This window comes from Hemicordylus capensis, chromosome 5 (assembly GCF_027244095.1).
Source record: "Hemicordylus capensis ecotype Gifberg chromosome 5, rHemCap1.1.pri, whole genome shotgun sequence".
NCBI classification, from domain to species: domain Eukaryota; kingdom Metazoa; phylum Chordata; class Lepidosauria; order Squamata; family Cordylidae; genus Hemicordylus; species Hemicordylus capensis.
Window position 1 is genome coordinate 186,596,473 of NC_069661.1, and position 21,653 is coordinate 186,618,125.

General features: G+C 41.2%; 1 protein-coding gene across 1 annotated transcript in view; it reads left to right on the forward strand.

Moving 5' to 3' along the window:
* The window catches only part of HMGA2 (high mobility group AT-hook 2), a 203,815-nt gene that overhangs the window by 16,374 nt on the left and 165,788 nt on the right, over positions 1 to 21,653 (forward strand). Inside the window, exons 3-4 of the mRNA XM_053258470.1 lie at positions 10,294 to 10,344; positions 10,455 to 10,521. Coding sequence (XP_053114445.1) covers positions 10,294 to 10,344; positions 10,455 to 10,521 — 118 coding nt within the window. The remainder of the gene's footprint in view (positions 1 to 10,293; positions 10,345 to 10,454; positions 10,522 to 21,653) is intronic.

A 21,653-nucleotide genomic window follows, 5' to 3' on the forward strand; every position in this document is an offset into this window, starting at 1 on the left:
GAATGAAACATGGTATCACAGTTCTTTGAGGTGAAGAATATCTCCAAGATGAACCGGGGCCAAATCAGGAGGATAGTGGCAGACGTCCTGACTAGGGATGTGCCTGTGTGGCAAAAGACTTCTACTGACTGAGCTATGGTGGTCATGGGGCGATTTGCCCATCTCTGCTTCCCTTGGAAGCACCCTGTACCACCCTGTACCACCCCAGAATATGTTCCAAAGGTCATACAGGTCTCAAGGACATATTTTCAGGTGGTGCATCTCTGAGTGAAGGGAAGGTTAGCTAAAATCCCCACATGTGCATACAAGTACTGGTGCTGCTGTTGTTGGGAAACCTTCCTCAGCATGAGCAATTCTGGTTTTTCTTGTATCACATGTGCAGCCTTAGGTTGCTGGCCAATATATATCCTTCATTCTGCAGTTCAAAAAAGAAGGCAGGCCCGGGCAGAATGGGCAACAACTCACTAGGAAGGGCCCTCTAGTAAAGATGACAGTGTATCCTGTGAAGAGCAAAGACAAATTGCATCTGGGATCAGATAGTTATATAAGACTCTGTATTCTACAGGATTATTTTATTTATCATATTAGAATTGTGATTGATATTTTTCATTCTCCTGCATAAAAAAACTTCATATTACATAGTTGTTAGAATTTGAAAGAGCATGAACAGGAAGTAATAATAGTATTTTCAAACCATGCTTTTGTAAAGCATTTCATGCATCATAGCAATAGCAATAGCACTTACATTTATATACCGCTCTATAGCCGGAGCTCTCTAAGCGGTTTACAATGATTTAGCATATTGCCCCCCAACATTCTGGGTACTCATTTTACCGACCTCGGAAGGATGGAAGGCTGAGTCAACCTTGAGCCCCTGGTCAGGATTGAACTTGTAACCTTCTGGTTACAGGGCGGCAGTTTTACCACTGCGCCACCAGGGGCTCATCCTAAGACAAAAAGTGTTTTCATAAGATATTTTTTCCAATAGTTCCAAAGTTCCTAATTTTTCCATCTCTGGCCTTGGTGGGGTGGGGAGGCAAGAAAAAAGACAAGAAAAAGGACCATCCTTTTTAACTTTGAGGAGGTATTATCTATTAGTCTTCAAGGTGCCACAATTTTATTTTATTTTTTAGCTCTAGCTTGTACTGCACTTCATTCTAGACACAACACTATAACTCAGGCCAAAAAAAAAGGTATCAATTAAATGTTGGTTGCATATTTTCCTTTTAGGAAGCAATGTTGTGGTTGTTCATTTATCACCTTAAAAAAAAATTGTTGAGTGTTGTACATCTAAATAATTAGTGATCTCTGATTGACTTTAACATTTGAAAAGTAGTATTTTCCTCTTCAACCAAAATGATTTTGGGGGTGGGTGGGAATCATAACCATTTTGTTTTTACTGTCATTTTAAACTGATTATAATTTTCTCAGTATGTCTGGGGACTTTTTCCCCACAACCCCAAGCTGTTTACTCAGCAGTAAGTTCCATTAAGTTCAATGTGGTTTATTCCCAAGTAAATGTGCACTAAGGCTGCAATCTTATCCACACTTATTTGGAAATAAGCTTATTTGAATTCATTGAGACTTCCAAGTAACCATCAATAGGATTTGGCTGCATGTCTTTCAGAGTAGGGATAATGGCTAACATCTTAAACACACACAAGGTATTTTATGCAAAAGAGCAACATTTCAACCATTACATGATTAGCAAGGAGTAAAGGCCCAAAGCAGGGAGTTCCTTTGCATTGTTTTAGAAATAACATGATCTTCCTCAGATATGCTTTGTATTAGGTACTGTAATATGAGTGGGACCTGTAACATGGGGGCAGAGGGAGGAAGCAGATTCCTTCTTTTCCTGCCCCCCACTATTCCTCACCTTCTGCTCTTTCTTCCTCACCCTCTTTCCTCCCCTGCCCTCCTGCTTCTTGCTTTCCGTCTGCTCCATAGTGATGTCCTAAATAAGTAACTTGAGAAGCAATGTTCTGTTCAGCGTCATTGTGAAGCAACAAAATATTTTCTTTCTTCTAGCAGTTCTGTAAGCTTGTTTCTGGTGCTACAGACTAGAAATAGGAAGTATAATGGTTAGGAGCATGATGTTGACTTGAAAACCCCTTGTCCAAACCTTAGCTCAGTTGTGAACTCACTGGGTGAGTGAGCTCAATCATGAACCCTTGTACAAATTATTGCCTGTTTGATTCTGCTCACTCATTTGGGTATACTGTACCGAAGCACCGGGAGAATGGGAGCATACTGGATAGCCACACTCCTTGGTGTCAACATACTCCTGAGCCGCATCCCTGGGTTCAGTGTTGTCTGGTGGGAGAAAGCTGAAGTTAGGGACCCTCCATGAAATTTAGAACCTTGGGCATTCTGTGTTCTAAATTGGAAGTGTCCCCAGGGCCCAGATTCATCACTGCCCTCAGACAAGTGCTGAACCAAGGGACACCAGGGGACATGGCTAGCTGGCATCTCCTTTCTCCTGTACCTGGGTACAATGGACCCAGTGTTTGGATGAGTGAGCAGAACTTTAGCCCTAATATCTGCAATACAGGAATAATAATACTAGTCTACCTTTACAGGGGTGGTTGTAAGGATTATTGAGATGATATAGGAGAACTGCTTTAAACAGACAGAAAAAACATGATTTTAATATGAGTAGCAGTGTCTGAGGCCTTAAAGATGAACAGATGTTTTGTGGCATACACTTTTATGGGCCAGAGCTCACTTGATCAGATGCATGTACCTGATGAAGCAAACTCTAGTCATGAGAATTTATGCTACAGTAAACTTGCTGTAGATTCAAGATTTCAGGAGATGCCAGATTTTGTTGTTGCAACAGAATGACATGGCTACCTTTCTGTATAATCTATGCAAAGTCATACAAATATTATTCATCTGGGAAAGTTCACGAAATGAAATCCAGGAGGCCCTCTAATATCACAGGGGTAACATTCATGGAGGTTAGGTTACTTAGCTAAACAATCATGGTGAAAATGGATGGAGCAGCCTGTATGGGGAGAATGGCTATTTAAACCTCCTTGCATGTCAGCTGAGAAGCAAGGAAGATGACTATTTAAACTGTAAACCTTCCTGTGCATCAACTAAGAAGCATGGGGAGCAGTGTTCCCTGTAACAGAGATTCCCAGATGTTGACGACTGTAAGTCCCATCCAGTGGTCCCTCTATATTTTTTCATCTCTGTGAGGAATGAGTTTTGTTCTGGGTGGCAGTAGCAAGGCAGTGTGTGTGCACCTGCATTCAGAATGGGGCCTTCCTGATTCAACCTGAGCGGGATCTAAAATGAACTGAGCAGACATCCAAAAACCTGTGAGCGTGTGTACATGCGCACACCTTAGAGGGAACAGTGCTCCCATCACCTCCAGCTGCAATGGCCTTTGGCTGCAATGGCCTTTGGCTGGTAAAAAGTAGTGCATTCAGCTAATTTCCATGCAAGTTTGGTATTTGTAGGTTAGCAGGAAGGATGACTTTTATTTTGCACAAGCAAACTAACCCAGTTATTCAAAATATGTAATAGATCGCTCCTTTTGAAATGCATGGGTGCTCTCAGAGTGACACCTATGTTTTAAGATACATGAAATCGTAAAACACATATCTAGTTCAGGTGAGTTTGCGCGTTTTAAGACACAGATGTGAATCTGGGAGAAACATCTGCAGTGGACTTAAAAAAAAATACATATTTAAGATTGAGATACACGCAGTATATCCTGTCACTGCCCTAAGATGAAGCTGTGCAAGAGAAGTGCAATGAAATACAATTAGCCTCCACCTTGCACGGCATATCTCTTAAGGGCAATATAGGAAGTAGCTTTAGAGGCAGAATCTTGGCATAGGGTTTATTGAACATTCTTGCTGGCCCGCACTTTCATTTGTAATCTTATATTGCTTTTTAGAATGCAAACAAGGTTTTGTACTTAAGTTGTGGATCAAGACACAGTTTCTCCTTGACTGAGAAGAACAGGTGGCTTGAATGCCTTCTTGCTGCAAAGCAGTAATTCTTCCACGAATTTACCTGTAAGGCAGCATGATGCTTTCAAGGAAACTTTGGCAGAGCCCTCGAGCTATCACGATGCTTCAAACTTTGCTAATCAGCTGTGGCGAATTGGTATATGGAAATTTTCCTTTCCTGACTCGGGTCAGTTAATGAATAAACTGGCTGAACCAGTTTTAACCAGCTCCTCGCAGCCTTCTCAGTCAACTAGCTCAGGAATGACTCCTATCAGTGATGAGTCATTTCCTCAGCATGCTCAGAAAAGCTGTACATGAATGATTAAAAATCCTTAACTTTCCAAACTCAGAAAAGCTAAGAAAAAGACTCTGTTAAACCCAGAAGTTCTGGTAGGTTAAAAGCATTGCCACCAAGCACTCTAAGACTTACAGAGACCATTAAATTGAGTGCTTTAGTCCAAAGTCCGTCTGTAACTAAATACAAATATCTGCTCCCCCTTCCTAATAGGCAAGAATAAACCCAATTACTCTCCCAGACGTCTGCCTGCACATGGAGTTAATTGTTCATTTGGCCAAGCCCTCATTGAGATGTGTTTTGCACCAGATAAATCCCCCTTCTAGCCCCCTTTCTCCTGCTGGGTTAATAACCAACCCTTGGAGGCTCGTAAAAAGTAAAGAACAGAGGGGGAAAAACCTTTTATTCAATTACTACAGACTGGTTCTAAGGCTTTTAGCTTTTAGAAATGCTTAAAGATACTTAGTTGGTTACAAGAATGCTTCAAAAGCACCCCAATGATTCTGGGGTGGCACACTTTGAAATCTTAGTTACTCTGTTGCAAAGAACAGATATTTAGGACAATACAAAGCACACATCCAAAGAAATATAAATTCTTGATGCGAAGTCTGACTATACACTCTTTCCCTAGACTAAATTCCTGAAGCCAAAGCCCTGGCTTCCTGTCCTTGTACTCACCACACTCCTGATGAGGATCAAGCCTTCTACAATCCTGTCTTAAAAGGTTCTACAGTCTCCTGCTGCAGCAAAACAAACACCCTTGCTGCATGTCCTCCATGCTCCCAGCACAGACTTCAAGCTAGTCCACACTCTCAGCCACGACTTCTTTTCTCGTTCCCAGAATTCCCCCTGCTCTCAGGTCCCAACCACCTGGTGGACTGATTGGTTGAGCCCTGAAGTTCACCAGCCTGACAGTCAAGACAAAGGTTCACTTCCTGTTAACACTTTAGAGGGTGGGGAGACTGGTTACTGCAACAGCATATATGCCTAATTTTAATTAATAGGCTCTTATACCTTCAGAAGGACTGTCCTGCCTGTCCAAGCAACCCAAGTTTGGGTTGGCTGTATTATTTTTAGCGTCACCATGCTGTGTGATGTGAGAAAAAAATCACCAGAATCTCTTGCAGTGATTCAGAGGACACTGTTGGATTGTGCAGTGTAGGAGTGGCTTGCAGAGTTGGCCTTGCAATTAGAGAAACTGTAGTACAACTAGCTCTAAGGTATTCCCCTTTTCTTTGAATTGTTTCAAAGGAATAATCAAGAAAGACTGTAAGATTACTTTAGGATTACCTTGTATTTAAGAGAGTAATATCAGATTCAGTGTTTAGTGTGAATAAGATTTCAGTTATGGTCACTACATTTTGTTTCCCTATAGCTGTAGTCTTTTCCCACTTGGTTCCTCAGAATTTGTCCCAAGACAGCTCTAGTGGAAAAGAAGATGGCAGAAAGAAAGGAGGAGTGTCAGGGCCCAGCTAGGTCTGAACTGAATGACATGGTCGAAAGAGGCTGGTGGTCACTCTGCTTCCAGAGTAGGCAGATTATGTGCCAAGGGGCCAAATGCAGAGTGCCCTTAAGAAAGTGCTTAAGTACTCTTAAGAAATGAATATAGGATTTGTCCATTGACTTTCCCAGAGTCACTTTGTTTAGCACATTTTCCTTAAATTTCCATAATAAATTTAATAATTTGTAAAAAAAAAATTTAGGGGAGGGGGCAGATAAAAATTTAGGGGGTGGGTGGGTCTGCCCTAGCTCCCCCTTGACTACTTTTCAGTCACAGAATAAGAGTAAAATGCTCTTCACACAACAGGAGAAAGGGAGCCAAGATAAGACAGAAAAAAGTTTAAAGATAAAAAGTGGCTTTAGCCCAAAGAGATATACCTGTCCTGAATCTGTTGAGCTGAGTCTCTGTAGTCAGTGGGGTGAAGCTGGATAATGGGAGAATGTGAGCTTAGCAGCCCCCAGGAAAGAAAAACAGAGCTACATAGGGATATGTATGTTCAACTTTCTGAACTTCTGCCCTAAAACTCACTCTGGTAAAAGGAAAATATATGTATGGGAAACTAAGTGTGTGAATGATTTCAGGAGGTAATAACTACTCTGGAATGACCGTTAATGTTTCTGAATAAAATAACTGGACTTACTTTCATAAGGAATTTCCTAGGAAATCCCTGGTTAGTGGATTCGGACTAAATATTTGATGGGGGGAAATCCTTTTAGACCAGACCTAGTATCTTTGTGCACCTGATCAGGCTGTTTGGTGCAACAACTACACCTTCCTGATTCCTGAGAGATTATGCATCTTTGGAATCCTGCTTTTGAGAGGTGGTAGACATTTTAATTTACATTAAAAATTGGAACCTCTAACTGTCATGCATCCTGTTGCTCAAACAGTTTCTTGTTTCTAAATCCTGACTTGAGTTTGAGATGGGTGTGTGTGAAATAGGTTGGAGCATCCGTAACACTACCTTTCTTCCTTCCCAGGTCTTGTTGCTTGCATCTAGACAGTAACCAGCAGCAAAGACTGAGGAGCAAAGGCAAACAGGCACTCTTCTCTCCACCATTCCTGCTGGGCTTATTTCCTTTCTCCCCCTCAATTGTATTCCCTCTCTGCATCTCATCTAATATATCCCCAGGGGTACATGTATCACAAGTTGAAAAACTATCGAGTAGAGGATTGGGCACCAAGTGTAGAGGATTGGGCTCCAGGTGTAAGTTAAAATCTATCATGGAGCGAAGGCTGCAGTATTTGAGGCAATCTCGACTAAGGCTATAACACAAAGACAGATTCGTTCCCTTAGGTAGTCAGCCAGAACTTCTTTAATAAGCGTTGTCCTAAGAAAGTTTCATCTTACACTCAGCACTGGTATAAATGATTAAAGAGGAAGTTGTCTTTTTAACAAGTCTGAAGTGATAATTTTGCCCGTCAATGGTGTGAATTTTATATTTTCACATGTTTCTCCTGGACAATGTGATGGAGATATTTGACTACATTTATAGCTTCGAGGGTTGTAGAAACTGGCTGCAATGTTTTCCTGGCTTTTAGTGGAATTCCCTTTACATGGCATAGCCATGTACAGAGATTTGCCAGTAAGTAACTGAGAGGTTAAGATGATAGATTCCCAAAGGAAAAATGAAAACACTTGTGCACATTATTAATTATAGAGTATAGGCACTACTAGGATTAGATGAGATTTCTTAAAACCTAAAATGTGAGATATATGATAAAACTGTATTAATCACAGTTGTAAAGGGATGAAAAGGAAATTTCTCCTCCCATTTGTGGATAAAATCTTGATAAAGTAACTGCAGAATGTCTCAGAAAAACTCAGAAACCTAAAGAGAAACAAAATTAAGCCCAATGCATTGTGTTGCTTTAGAAAAATGTAGAATTCTTTAAAGAAATATTAGAGCAATTTAGAAATATTTAGAAAAACAATAGAAAAATTGATATTTATATTGAATGTTTGCCATTTTGGTTTATTTTTGCTACATAGACTTGAATTATGTAAAGTTGCAGTTCATGTTTGCCGGTTTTGTTCCAGTTTATTCTTATTTAAACAGATATCTGCTAAAAATATCTACTAACCTTAAGCAATATTATTTAAAATATGAGCTGAACATCCTCATGCTCACCTAGAATTTTGCTTATCTATCTGCTCATTGTTCAAAGCATATCAGCCCTCTTTGGGCATTTTGCAGTGGGGTACAGTGTACACAAACTGAGGAGAGTGCACTATCTAGCCCCACCTACACATAGATGTGCTCCTTAGTCATACCTCCAGTTGCCACCAAACAAGCCAGTGGCAACTGCAACTGGACCTTTCCAGATGATCTTTATAGGCGACAGGGTTCATGCCAGAGAAGGCGTTCTCTCAAGAATCCTGGACCCAAGCTGTTGAGGGCTCTGTAGGCAATAACTATCACTTTGTATTTCACTCAGAAACATATTGGCAGCCTGCATAGTTCTTCTAAAATTGTTGTTATGTGGTCCTGACCCTTCGGGTTGTCCCAGAGACCAGTCTGGCTGTCACATTCTGCACCAGTTGTAGTTTCCAGACTGTGTACAAAGGTCACCTACATAGAGTGCATTTCAGTAGTCAAGCATATGCACCACTGTTTTAAGGCCATTTACCTCCAGAAATGGGCCTAACTGACATATCAGCCAAAGTTGTTAAAATGTGCTCCTGGCCACTGCCTCAGCCTGAGAAACCAGGGAGTTTTGGATCCAGGAGCATTCCCAAGCTACGTATCTGATCTTTCGGGAGGAGTGTAACCTCATCCAGAACAGGCAGATATAATTTTATTTATTTTACATTTTTATATCCCGCTCTTCCCCCAAGGAGTCCAGAGCGGTGTACTACATACTTAGATTTCTCCTCACAACAACCCTGTGAAGTAGGTTAGGTTGAGAGAGAAGTGACTGGCCCAGAGTCACCCAGCTAGTTTGATGGCTGAATGGGGATTTGAACTCAGATCTCCCCGGTCCTAGTCCAGCACTCTAGCCACTACACCACGGTGGCTCCCTGACACCACGCTGGCCATCTCTTGAGTCCCAATCCCCCACAGTCAGTACCTCCTTCTTATTTTAATTCAATTTCTGTTAGTTATCCCTCATCTAGCCCATTACTGCCCCCACGCAGATATGGCCCCAGAAATGGCCGACGCGCATGCCATGCACACATGCATGCCATGCGCACATGAGTTGGCCATTTCTGGGGCACCACTGTCCGGGGCTGCAGGGAGGCGTGCTGGCTGCAGGGAGGCACAGTGCAGCCCCACGCACCCACTTCTTATGATAGCGCCAGCGGCCGGGGGGGGGGGGGGAGACAGCAGGTTGGGAGCTGGCAGGTAGGCAACGCTTCCCCTTAAAGGAACCCCCGGCCTTCCCGGGTGTGCACGGAACCGGTTCTTGCACATCCCTAACTGTTTGTCTTCCAACACATAGTACCCAACATAAAAAAAAAAAAAGGCTCACTGAAGAGGAAGGCTTGTGTCTCAGCCTTATCCCTCTTCCCTTCCACTACCATCTTCATATGGAGGTGGTAGTATTACTACAGGGATTGCCTTATAGAGATGTTCTAAACCGTATGATGATGATGTAGAGATTTAAATTTAAATCTATTTAAATATTAAGGCTTCAGTTCTATGCACGTGTAATTGAGAGTGACACTCCCTGAACTCAGTGGGGATATTATTTCAAGAAAACACACATAGGATCGGGCTGTGAGTTTCATTAGCTATTAGCACTCACTCACTCATTAGCTAATCTGCATCCAGTTATAAAAATTTTTTTGGACATAACTTAAAATGGATCTGGGAAGCCACAGGACAAATAAAGTGTTTGCTTATATGCTTTTTAAATTGCAGAATTAGTACAAAATAACTGTCATGCAGTACTTTTATACTCAACTGTGAATTAGAATCAGTGGTCAACACATATTTAAATATACAAGTGAATGGGATTATTTAATAGGCATTAAATGGTTTTGATTGTGGGCCCCAAACTGATTGAGAAGTCTGCATGTGAGTCAGGGATAGACTGATTATCTATTGGGGATAATATTGGCTGATTTTCCTACAGTCCCCCAGGCACCAGCATTTTGTGTTCGCTGCCATTACTAATATTTTGAGTTTGTTTTGGCCCACAAAATAAAGGCAAGTCCTTTAGATATGTCCAAAGGATAGTCTTTGTCACATAAGTTGATTTTTCTTTCCATACATTCTTATCAATAGTCTAGACACAAGAAGAACACAGTGAATAGTCTATCACTTTTAAAAAAGCAGTTTCCTTCCTTAAACACAGAAGTTCTCAGTCTGTTTTATGAAATGATGGGAACAGCATTTATCTATAAGGAGAAGAGAGATGACAAAGTGATTTTCCTGGTGTCTCCCATCTAATCAATAGATAAATAAATTGAACACTGTAGCAGGAAGTATGCACTCACTACCCAAAACACTGCATTCGTCTAATAATGTAATTTAATATAATTACACATATTATGCAATTATAGCAAGTATCTTTGTTTTTTACAGAAAGCAGAAGCCACTGGAGAAAAACGACCAAGAGGCCGGCCCAGGAAATGGGTGAGTTATTGCATTTTGGAACAGTTTGAAATTTCCCCTCAAATCTAGCAAATTAACTTAGATGGCAATTATTTTATTTTGTTTTGATGAATTACTGTTCTCCATTTCAGTTGTCTTCTGTAAATGAGGACCTGGCATCAGTGTTTGGCATGATCAGGTGCCTCTCAACTGCCAGAGGTACGTTGCTGACTGTAACGCACAAGCTGACAGCTGATGCTGGGCCTGAGAACATTGCTGCCAGCACAGTTCCATCAGGAGAAGCCATTTTTTTGCCTGTCAGAGCGACCCCATCAACACTGAGGGCCAGGGTCAAGGTTCCTTGTAACAGAGATTCTTAGATGATGTTGACTACAATTCCCATGATCCCCAGTTGCAATGACCTTTGACTGGCATTTATGGGAGTTATAGTCAACCACATCTGGGAACCCCTGTTACAGGGAACAGTGGCCAGATGTGTGCAAATGTATTCCTCAGCTTTGTGGAGTGCTTGCTTTCTCTCATGCTTGCAGGGCACAAGGAGATTGTGCCTGATATGCAGCAGCTGGTCAGTGAGAAAGAGGGAGAGCTGCATGGTGGCACTGTGGCAGAAGATTCTAGACAGTGCATATATATGAAGGGAACAGGCTGGAGGCCTAGCAGAGTTATTTTGCCTGAGGCCCACATAAGCCTGGAGCAGCCCGGAGTGAAGCTATGAAGGCAACCTATTGCTACTTCCTACCTTTTAGACTTCGGTAGTTTGCTCAAATACACTTTACTACTGTTTGCTGGAAGGGAATACTTGTGTGAATCTTATCAGTATGAATGAACCTCCGCTCTTCCTTAAAAAAAGAAAGAAAGAGGAAGAAAGAAGGGTTACACTGAAATACTGTAATTTGTTGGGTAATTCAGTTACAAAGGTTAAAGAGTGAGTTTTATCAGGCATTGAACAGTGATTATGAAAGAGGATAAAAATAAAACATAGTATACGCAAGATAAAGTGAAAAAACAAAACGCCTTTGTTTATATCATAATGTTCTGTAGTCTCTGGGCAACACCCCACCCCACAGGAACAAAAAAAAAAACCATTGGGAAACTTTTACCAAACATCTCCACGATTCATATTATTTATCCTATCTGGGCCAGCTCAGAATACTTGCTTGGATACAACAGTTAGATAGGGGTGGGCCCAACTGAAATCACTTCGCACCTGCCAGGCCAAGTCAGTGTCTGAGATAAGGCCTACATTTCCCATGGCTACCACCCTGAGAGGAGAAGAACCGAGGAGGAGCTTGCTTTACATCTATTAAAGTAGGAATGGTCTGGCACAAAGAACAGACATAAGCAATATACAGAGACACACATACACTCTCATCCACACACGCAAAGGACAAACCCTAAATGCAAAAGTCTCACCTCCTTTGCCAATCAGTCAACTTCCTTGGGCTGCTGGTCTGTTGCTATGTGTCCACTCTTCCTTCTCCTGCTTCATGCCATTGCTGCACCAGCTACAACCCCTCTCCAGGTGGAGAGGAGGCAGTGAGGAGGTAAGAGGCAATGCTGCTGAGTTTCGGAGCCCATGCCAGCCCATGGGTGAGTGAGGGCTCTGCTGGTGCTTCTCCCTGCCACAGAGTGAAGGAAATGGGATGAGCTGAGTGTTTTAAAAAGGGAACTTCTCCAGGATGCCAACTAAGAATTAGATAGAAAAGACAGTGGCCCTTGCTGTCTGCTATCCAGTGGGCCTGTAGGTGTCCTTCCGGATTGGGAATGAGATCTGTAGAAGTTAATTGTTTATGAAGGAGCTCCATGTGAGTATTAGAGAATACACACAGAGTTCTGCACTGAGGGACATGCATAAGGGGATGTTGTGAAAATCCATGAAGGATGCTACCCCAAACCAAATGTCTTAGTATGTCTCAGTGCATTTTAACAGCCAAACCCAGTTTGCAATACAGCTCTGTCACACAAGTTTCATTTAAACTCTTATGTTACACTGGAATTATTTTCATATTTAATCTGATACATTTATAGTTAGCGTTGCTCCAAACCACTCTATTATTTATAATAGGGGTCATGGAGATTTTTTATTTTTTATTTAATGATTGTTGGGTGGTGTAGAAGGTGCAAAATTACTTGTGGTAGGTATTTTTTTAAAAATAAGTCTGCTATCCTTTTTGTGATTCTAGGATTCTGTGTCATATGTTGTTCATCAAACTGTAAAGTATTATTTCTGCTGTTTCCTTCAATACATACATGCAGAGATGTATTAGATAACAGACCTCTGCAGAACTTGTGGTAGCCAAGTCTTTCTGCCAGTCCAAATTAAGTAAGTTACATCCGGTGATTTGTGTTTCTGAAAGTGTAACTAAATCTATTGGACCAATATGATACCTTGGTTTTTTAAAAAGCATAAAAGGGAACATTTCAAAATGTATTTGCAGAAAGGTATAGTAAACCATGCTATCTTTTCAATTAAGTTATAAGTCTCTTGAAAAGCTTTATGTGAAAGTAAGGGCTTTTCAGAACACTTTTTGGTGCTATGCTGAGCAGAAGAAGAAACCAAAACAAAGTGCAAAAATCAGGGATTGAGCAAGAAGTCCCAAATATTAGCCACCTTTTGGTATTAAGCTATTACTTCCTGAAATTGTAATTTTTATTACCATTTCAGATTACTATTTCTCTTTTACCCAAAGCCTAAACATGTTGGCCACAATCCAACAAAGCTCGGCACACCCTAGCCTTTGATTTCAGTGGGATTAAACATGCATAAATGTACCCCGGTTAGTAGCCACTGGCTCCAAACTGCAAGAGTGGTTCGTCTCTGGAGTTAGACGTCTGTTCACAGATCATCTTACTGGATGTGATCTATGTGTGTGGATCACACACACACCCTGCATACATGGCTGCCAGCATTATGATCCTTGCAGGATTGCCCTGAGGTGCACCCCTCCCCACTCCTGGTCGCTGCTTTGACAGTGCTGATTACCTGTTTTTTGTGGGGAAGGGGTGTAGATTTTTGTGTGGATCAATTTTCTTCTTTACCTTTCTGTCCCCAGCACTGTCACAGCTGAACATCTGTTTGGAAGGCACATACATGGAGATATTTGCATGTAGCCCAGTGTTCTGCGGAAGGATCTGTGGATTAGGGCAACTAACTTGTAAATCCCATTTCAAAATAAATGTGCTTAGGACTGCAGCCTTAATGTGTGGCTTTCATGCATGTCTGTTTATTTTAAACATTTTTAGCTTGTCTCTCCAATTGCTTGAGGTGGCAGGATACAACAGTTTTAAATGGTAAAAACACTGGCTTACATGATGCTCAGTGTTACGTCCCTGTAATGTTGTGCCCAGGGCTGCTGTAGACGCACAAGGCAGCTTTGACATTGTGAGAATGGGCAGTTGCGCAAGCAGCGCTACTGCAGTTTCCTCCATTGTCACAAATGGGGAAAACAGTGGCAGCGTTGTGCAGCTGCCCATTCTTAACAGCACTGGGGCAGCCTTATGACTCTTCAGCAGCTCCGGGGTGCAGTGACACTTTGCAGCATGCAAGTCATTTAAAACAAAAATGATTAAAAACAATATCACTTGTAATTAGATTGTATGATCACACTGCCAAGTCCTTAACACAAAGCTTAGCAGAATAAGTAGACTTTACATTTCTTTTGAAAAGCCAGGAGAGAAGCACATGAACACATGTCAACTTATAGAAGATTATTCCAAAAATGCAGGGCTGTAGTTCAGAGGTGACCAACCTGAGGCTCTCCAGTTGTTGTTGGACAACAGTTCCCATCACCCCCAGCTGCAGTTCATTGCAATTTGTTGCAGCTAACAACAACTAATAATTAATAATTAATAAATAAAAAATAACAATGAACTTCATTTGTTAGCTGCCCCATAACAAATTGTTGTCTGGGTGGCTCACAACACAGGAATAAAACATAAAATAAAAACACATTGAATCATAACAGATAAAAAGGGAGAAAAGAACATACAAAACACAATACAAAGCAGTTTAAAAACTTCTTTTTAAATTAGTTAAAAATCAAATAAAATCAGCTCTAAAATTCAGAATTCAAAAGGCCTGGGTGAACCAAAAGGTCTTTACCTAGCATCTAAGATAACAAAGTGATGAAGCCAGGCAAACCTGACTGGGGAGGCTATTCCATAAATGGGGTGCAACCACCGAAAAGGCCCTCTCCCTAGTCGTCACTCACCTCACTCTGTTTGGCAGGGGCACCTAGTGGAGGGCCTCCAAAGAAGATCTTAAGGTATGGGTAGGACATTTGGGGAAAGGCACTCTCAGGTAGCTGTTCCCAAGCCATTCAGGGCTTTAAAGATTAAATCCAAGCAAGACGGAGGTGCTGATTGTGAGGGATTGGAATTTGAGGGATGAGTTAGGTCTTCCTGTGCTGGGTGGGGTTACACTCCCCCAGAAGGAACAGGTACGCAGCTTGGGAGTGCTCTTAGATCCAGGTCTCACCCTGGTATCTCAGGTGGAGGCTATGGCTAGGAGCGCTTTCTATCAACTTCGGCTGATGTGTCCATTCCTTGAAGAGAACGATCTCAAAACAGTGGTGCATCAGCTGGTAACCTGCAGGTTCAACTACTGCAATGCACTCTATGTAGGGCTGCCTTTGTACGTAGTTCGGAAACTTCAGTTATTTCAAAATGCGGCAGCCAGATTGGTTTCTGGGGTAACTCAGAGAGACCATATTATGCCTGTCTTAAAACAGTTGCATTGGCTGCCAATATGTTTCTGGGCGAAATACAAAGTGCTGGTTATTACCTTTAAAGCTCTGAACTGCTTGGGTCCGGACTACCTTAGAGAGCGCCTTCTTCAGTATGATCCCCCTCGCTCGTTGAGGTAATATGCAGAGGTCCGTCTCCAGTACATCTGGTGGCGACTCAGAACTGGGCCTTTTCTGTAGCTGCTCCTAGCCTATGGAATGCACTCCGGGCAGATATTTGCAATTTAGGCTCGCTGTTGGCCTTTAAGAGAGCCCTAAAAACTTATTTGTTTGGCCTGGCCTTCCAAGGTTTGTAAAGTGTTTTTTAAAGTATTTTAATTGGTTTTAAATGTTTTTTTTGTTTGAATGGTTTTCATGTTGTTTTTAGCACTGTGTTTTGAATTGTGTGTTTTTATGTCTTTTTAAAGTTGTTGTATACCGCCCAGAGCCTTTGGATGGGGTGGCTTATAAATGTAAATAAATAAATAAATAAATCCAGCACTTTGAATTGAGCTCTGAAACGGACTGGGAGCCGGTGCAGCTGATGAAGCACTGGTGTAATATGCTCAAAATGTCCAGTCCCAGTTAATAATCTTGCAGCCCTATTTTGTACCAGCTGCAGTTTCTGGACCATTTTCAAAGGCAGCCCCACCTACAACGCATTGCAGTAATCTAAGTGAGAGGTTAAGGAGAGATGCTGTCTCAAGTATGTACACTTCATATATCAGATTTTTGGCATCAGAAATAATAGGATCCTATTACTTTTAAGCATGTTTTCCTACCACTGTATGCTCCAAAGACGTTTTTCTAACAAAGATAAATCACATTTATTGCCAGTACTCATTTTGATAGGATCCTCTGCAGCACAATTCTATGCACATTTACTTGGAAGTAAGTCCCAGTGGCTGACATGATGGGCAGTCCACTGTTGATGGTAGGGACCTGTCAGGGCTGCTGTAAGATTTAAAAGGCAGCCCCCATGGTGTGTTGATGGGGCTGCTGTGAAATGACTTCAAACTACTCCTGGGCAGTAGTACAGCTGCCTGGGAGTGGTTTAAAGTCATTTCACAGCATCCCCATCACTACACTGTCAGGGCTGCCTTATATGTTGCGCAGCAGCCCTGACAGGTCCCTACCATCAGTGGAAAGCTTTGCCTCATGTTGGCCACTCTGTTCAGTGGAGTTTATTCCCAGGTAAGTATGCATAGCTTAATTTTCACAACACTGAATGGCCGCATATAAATGCTGTAATTGGCATTTTATCAAAGAGTGTATTGTGTGACACATGGTTGGAAATGTGTCTTCCTCTGAGACACACAGCCAAAACACAATTTTCATACAGATGGTTCTTATGGGAGGCACAAATTGCAGATGATTTTCAATCATTATCTATCTATCTATCTATCTATCTATCTATCTATCTATCTATCTATCTGGGTCTCAGACAACTGCAAACTGACTAATGAGAAAGGTCTCTCTATCTGTCCTTCTTTGGCAGTACAGTACTGAGTAGCACAGCATACCATGTCACTGCACTCCTCACACGGTGCATTGTAGGATGCAGAAGGCATTGGTGTGCACTTGCACCCTTCTACCTCAGTTAAAAGCCTGGGGAGAAAACTCGGGCTACCCGTCACTGGAAACCCTGAGAGTGGTGCTCAGCATGTGGAGGAAGACAGTATGGCTCCTGCCTACCCTGCAGCCCTCTTCAGGCCAGATAAGCTTTGGACATGTGTATGACCTTAATGCTTTTCATTGGTAGTTCACATATTCAGCCATCTGTCTTTGTGTGTTTAGTAACCAAGATAAATCAAATATATATTCATGTTTGAACCCATCTTAAGTATGAGCTGATTGCAGTCCATATATGTCAAACCTTACATTACAACTGGAGATACGCAAACCATGGCAATTGGTATTATGCGTGTTCTGACTATTATGTATCAATTATTAAATGCCAGTGTCTGATTTCTGCTGTGATGGAGATATCTAGTTCTCCATGAAGAAAATACCTCTCGTGAGCTAGGCTCAATATTCGTGACACCGAGAGAGTTTCAAATGTGAGAGATCTATGTTTAGGAAAGTGGATTATGAGCCAGGATTCTTGGGTTCTGTTTCTAGTTCAGTGAGGTGTCAGGCAAGCCACTTACTGTCTTTAGGGCTAAATATACCTTTTGACATGTGTATTATTATCCATTTATATATGTGATACTTTAGGAGTGATTCCAAGGTCCCTGTGACTATCCCCTGGTGGAATCTGTTTTTAGTCAAAGTGTGCAAGTGTATTATCTCTCAATGGTGTCATATTATATAGAGATTGTAGAACACTTTGTAAAAGGTGGGTACCTTAACAGTATATGTTTTCTTCCTTAAATCCAAACTTAAAATGAAACTCCCGATTTGTAAAGGTAAAATATGCCGTCGAGTCAGTGTTGACTCCTGGCGACCACAGAGCCCTGTAGTTGTCTTTGGTAGAATACAGGAGGGGTTTACTATTGTCATAGCCCGCGCAGTATAAGATGATGCCTTTCAGCATCTTCCTGTATCACTGCTGCCCGATATAGGTGTCTGGGAAATGTACCAGCGGGGATTTGAACCAGCAACCTCTGGCTTGCTAGTCAAGTCATTTCTCCGCTGCGCCATTGTTTTCCTTGTAGCACAAGGCTTTGGTTTCCTTGTAGCACAAGAAATTCTCCATATGAAAGCAAGCGTCTCTTAATAAGAATTGGATTTGCTCCTAAAAAACATATTCCCCAGGATATGGTTTCTAATTTTACAACACATGGAGGGTTTTTAAAAATACCAACAATAAAGTACTTTATATATGACCTAGGTAATTTTACCTATTTTTATCCACATCTCTCCACTTTATTCCCTTTCCCCCTGAACTTATTTGGTGCTAGGGCCAATTTTTTAAAAGTAAAATAACCACTGCAAGTTGAAGAAATAGTATTCTTTGCTGGATTTATGTAGTCTGCTCTTTAGATCTTATTGAAATGAGAGTAGAGAAGAGAAGTCATTGCTATGATCTTCAAATCAGTTTAAATTAGAGCAGTGATACCACCAATGAAGAACAAAGATATGGCTTAAAGTTTTTAGACAGTGCAAATAGGATCATGAACCACCTGAAACCAGAAACACCTGGGAGTAGAAATGGAAACAAGGTACTAGAAAGAAGGAATGGGAAAGCCTTATAGGCATCATGCTATTAAATATTTTGAAGGATGTTTTTGTTCAAAATAGTCCTATTTCCAAATGACCCAAAGATACCAAATTTTACATATACAATCCTGCCACTGAAATTAGCTGAATGCACTGCTTTTTACACCAGAATACATTCAATGAAAAAAAAAATTTTTAGAAGAAGAAATTCTATATATATATTAATTTCCAGTTACCTACAGATAACACATTTTCCACGAACAATCCTGCCATTTAAATTAGCTGCACTGATGTACTTTTTACACCAGAATATGCTCACTGAATGGTTGAAATATTTTTTGGTATTTTTAGAAGAAATTCTGAATGTAATCACATCTTAACTGTTATTACATAAGAACAGTCTTGCTGGATCAAGCCCAAGGCCCATCTAGTCCAGCATTCTGTTTCACACAGCGGCCCACCAGATGCCACTGGAAGCCTACAGGCAGGAGTTGAGGGCATACCCTCTCTCCTGCTGTTACTCCCCTGCAACTGGTACTCAGAGGCATCCTACATTTTGTAGAACCATAATTTTCAACCTACAGGGTGGAAAAATTCAACCTATGAGCTTTGCAGCAAGTTTGGCTTCACCCAGTTTTCACAAACCGAGGCAGTAAGGCTGAGATGCACCTAATGATCAATCCCCTCCTTTGTAAGTGCAGCCTACTGAATTACTGGCGTAAATATGCATTTACTCCATTGGTTGTGCTGAGGTGGGGCCGACTGAGGCAGCAAATAAAGCTAATACGTGTGTGCTTCAGTTTCTTTGTCACCCGCTCCCCAGGTTGATAGCATCATGAATGCTATCAACCTGGGGAGTGCAGGAGGACTAAGGTAATGGTCAGTCGATGGATCTGAAAGGAAGTCACTGGTTTATGAATACAGCTGTATATGTGATTGTTTTTCTCCAGGGGCTTCAGAATTCACAACATTTATGGAGCATATTCATTGTGTGCCTTACAGGAACAGTATTTGCATGGCTGTTAGTAGATGCTTTACCAACTTAAAACATTCATCTTTTTGGTAATTTAAAGTACGTAATGGCTGGATGTGATATCTACTACTCTATAGCGCATATATGTCCTGCATGGAAATCGTATACATTCCAGTTTTTACAAGTTAGCAATAATAATTTTAACCATTTTATTTTGTAGGCCACCCTAGTACAGAGGCTCTAATTATTTGTTATTACATAATGTGAATTTGGGGCTGTGTACTGTCATATCTGTTTGTATGAATCTTTGTTCTAGCTTTTGATACTCAGGTCATGTTGATATTCCCATTACTGTTTGGCCTGTTCCAGGTCCTTTCACATTTAGCAGGTTGTCAGACATCTCTGATATTCCTTGGTAGTACAAGAAGTATAGCAGCTATCTTGTCTGTCTCTCTAATGTCCTGGAAGAAAATATTCTCAAGGTGTGTTTGTAATGGGAGGAGAGCTGGTCTTCTGGTAGCAAGCATGAATTGCCCCCTCTGCTAAGCAGGGTCTGCCCTGGTTTGCATTTGAATGGGAGACTACATGTGTGAGCACTATAAGATATTTCCCTTAGGGGATGGGGCTGCTCTGGGAAGAGCACCTTCTGGGTGTTGGCCACATACATGCAAAGGCGTGTGGCCAGCAAGCACCCTGAAGCAGCAGCATGGCCCTCCGGAGCTCATTTCTCCGTTGGTTTCATTGTCGGCTGGGTGTTTTCTTTGTTCTCTTCCTCGCTTGGAGCTGGCTGGAAATAAGGTCAGGCTGGAGCTCAGGAAAGGACCTGGGGGAGAACCAGGTGGCTCTTGGGAGCATGGCAGCTCAGGTTCTTTAAACCTGTCTGCCCTGGGAAGAAGGGCTCTGCCCTCCCAGAGAAGCTAGAGAGTAGCTGAGGTAAAGGCTTGTTTCACAGCCCAGCATACTTGGCTTCCCAGATTTGAGTGTGGGGTAAGTTGGAGGGATTTTTGTGGGTTCTCATGAGCCTCCGAACCTGGGCTGCATGCCTCCAACCTTCATTTTGATAATCGTGCAAATAGCCCTACTATCTTTACTCAGGACTGGACTATGACATGCTGAAACCCTAAGCTATGTCAAGCTTAAAGGGTCCCATAGCATTATAAATAATAAATAAATAAATGTTCTAACAAAAAGGACAATGAAAATAGACTTAATAAAAATTCATTTTTTACATATATACTTCATAACAATGCAGTGGAAAACTAATACTATAACAAAAACACTTATCTTGCAGAAACACTGTTTGCATTAAAAATACCTTTTGAAAGGTACCTTTTTGAAAAATACCTTTTGAAAGGTATTTGAAATGAAAATACAAAAAATTACAAAATGAAAATACACAAAAGATCATCACATAAATATTTTCACCACTATGGAGGAATAAAGCACATCAATTAGAAAATAATATATGGTAGTTTACAAATATTCTGCTAGCCATAAGTTTTTTCACAGAAATGTTGCTCGAAATGTTTGCATTAATTTAAAATTACCCCCAAAATGAAAATATTAACTCCAAACACGTCAGTAACTGTGCATTTATTTTAAAACATGATCTCATTGTTAGAGAGGATTCCAGCGTCCCAGTCATGGAAACAGCCGCCATCACGCTTGCAGCTAAGTCATTTTTTGGTATTCGGAGGCCCCTCATAATGTGAGGCCATAAGCTGTATCTTACTTAGCTTGTGCCTAAATCTGACACTGTCTTTATTTTTCTAGCATTTGCCATTATATATAGAGAGAGAGAGAAGGAGAGAGAAGAAATATAAAATAAGACTATTTTGTAAAGCAGTTTCAGTAACAGTACTGGCAGGTTTTTTGTTTGTTTGTTTGTTTGTTTGTTTGTTTTGCAATAAGTACATTGATTCTTCAAGTCACAGGGTTGTTGTGAGGATACAGATAACCATGTACACCGCTCTGGGCTCCTTGGAGGAAGAGCGGGATAGAAATGTTAAATAAATAAATAGATAAAGTTTTATTTTAGATTCACTCAGGTGCAAATGAACATGGAAACTGACCTGTAATGCTTTGTAAGTTTGAAGTAGAAGTGGCTGAGAAGTGGAGAAAACCTGTATTAAAATTATCAGTGCCTCCACCTTTGCATCTGTTACGTCTAAATAACTTAAATTTGAAAGACAGACTGGAACTTGTCATTCCAGTATGCAGTAAAAAGGGTGACTTGATCCAATATGTTATCTTAATCCAGTTTGACTGCTGCATCAATTAGCCTCATAGAGATGAACTGGAAGCTCTTTTCAAGTCCTAATGCAAACACATGGAATTTTTGCTTTTATGATCTTAACAAAGTTGCTTTGTGCTAACATATCCTTGAGGTTTCCTTTGCCTTCACTTAGAACTCATTCATACTGTATTGTGACATGTTGGTGATGACAAAATCTGTCCTGAGGGCCTGTTTT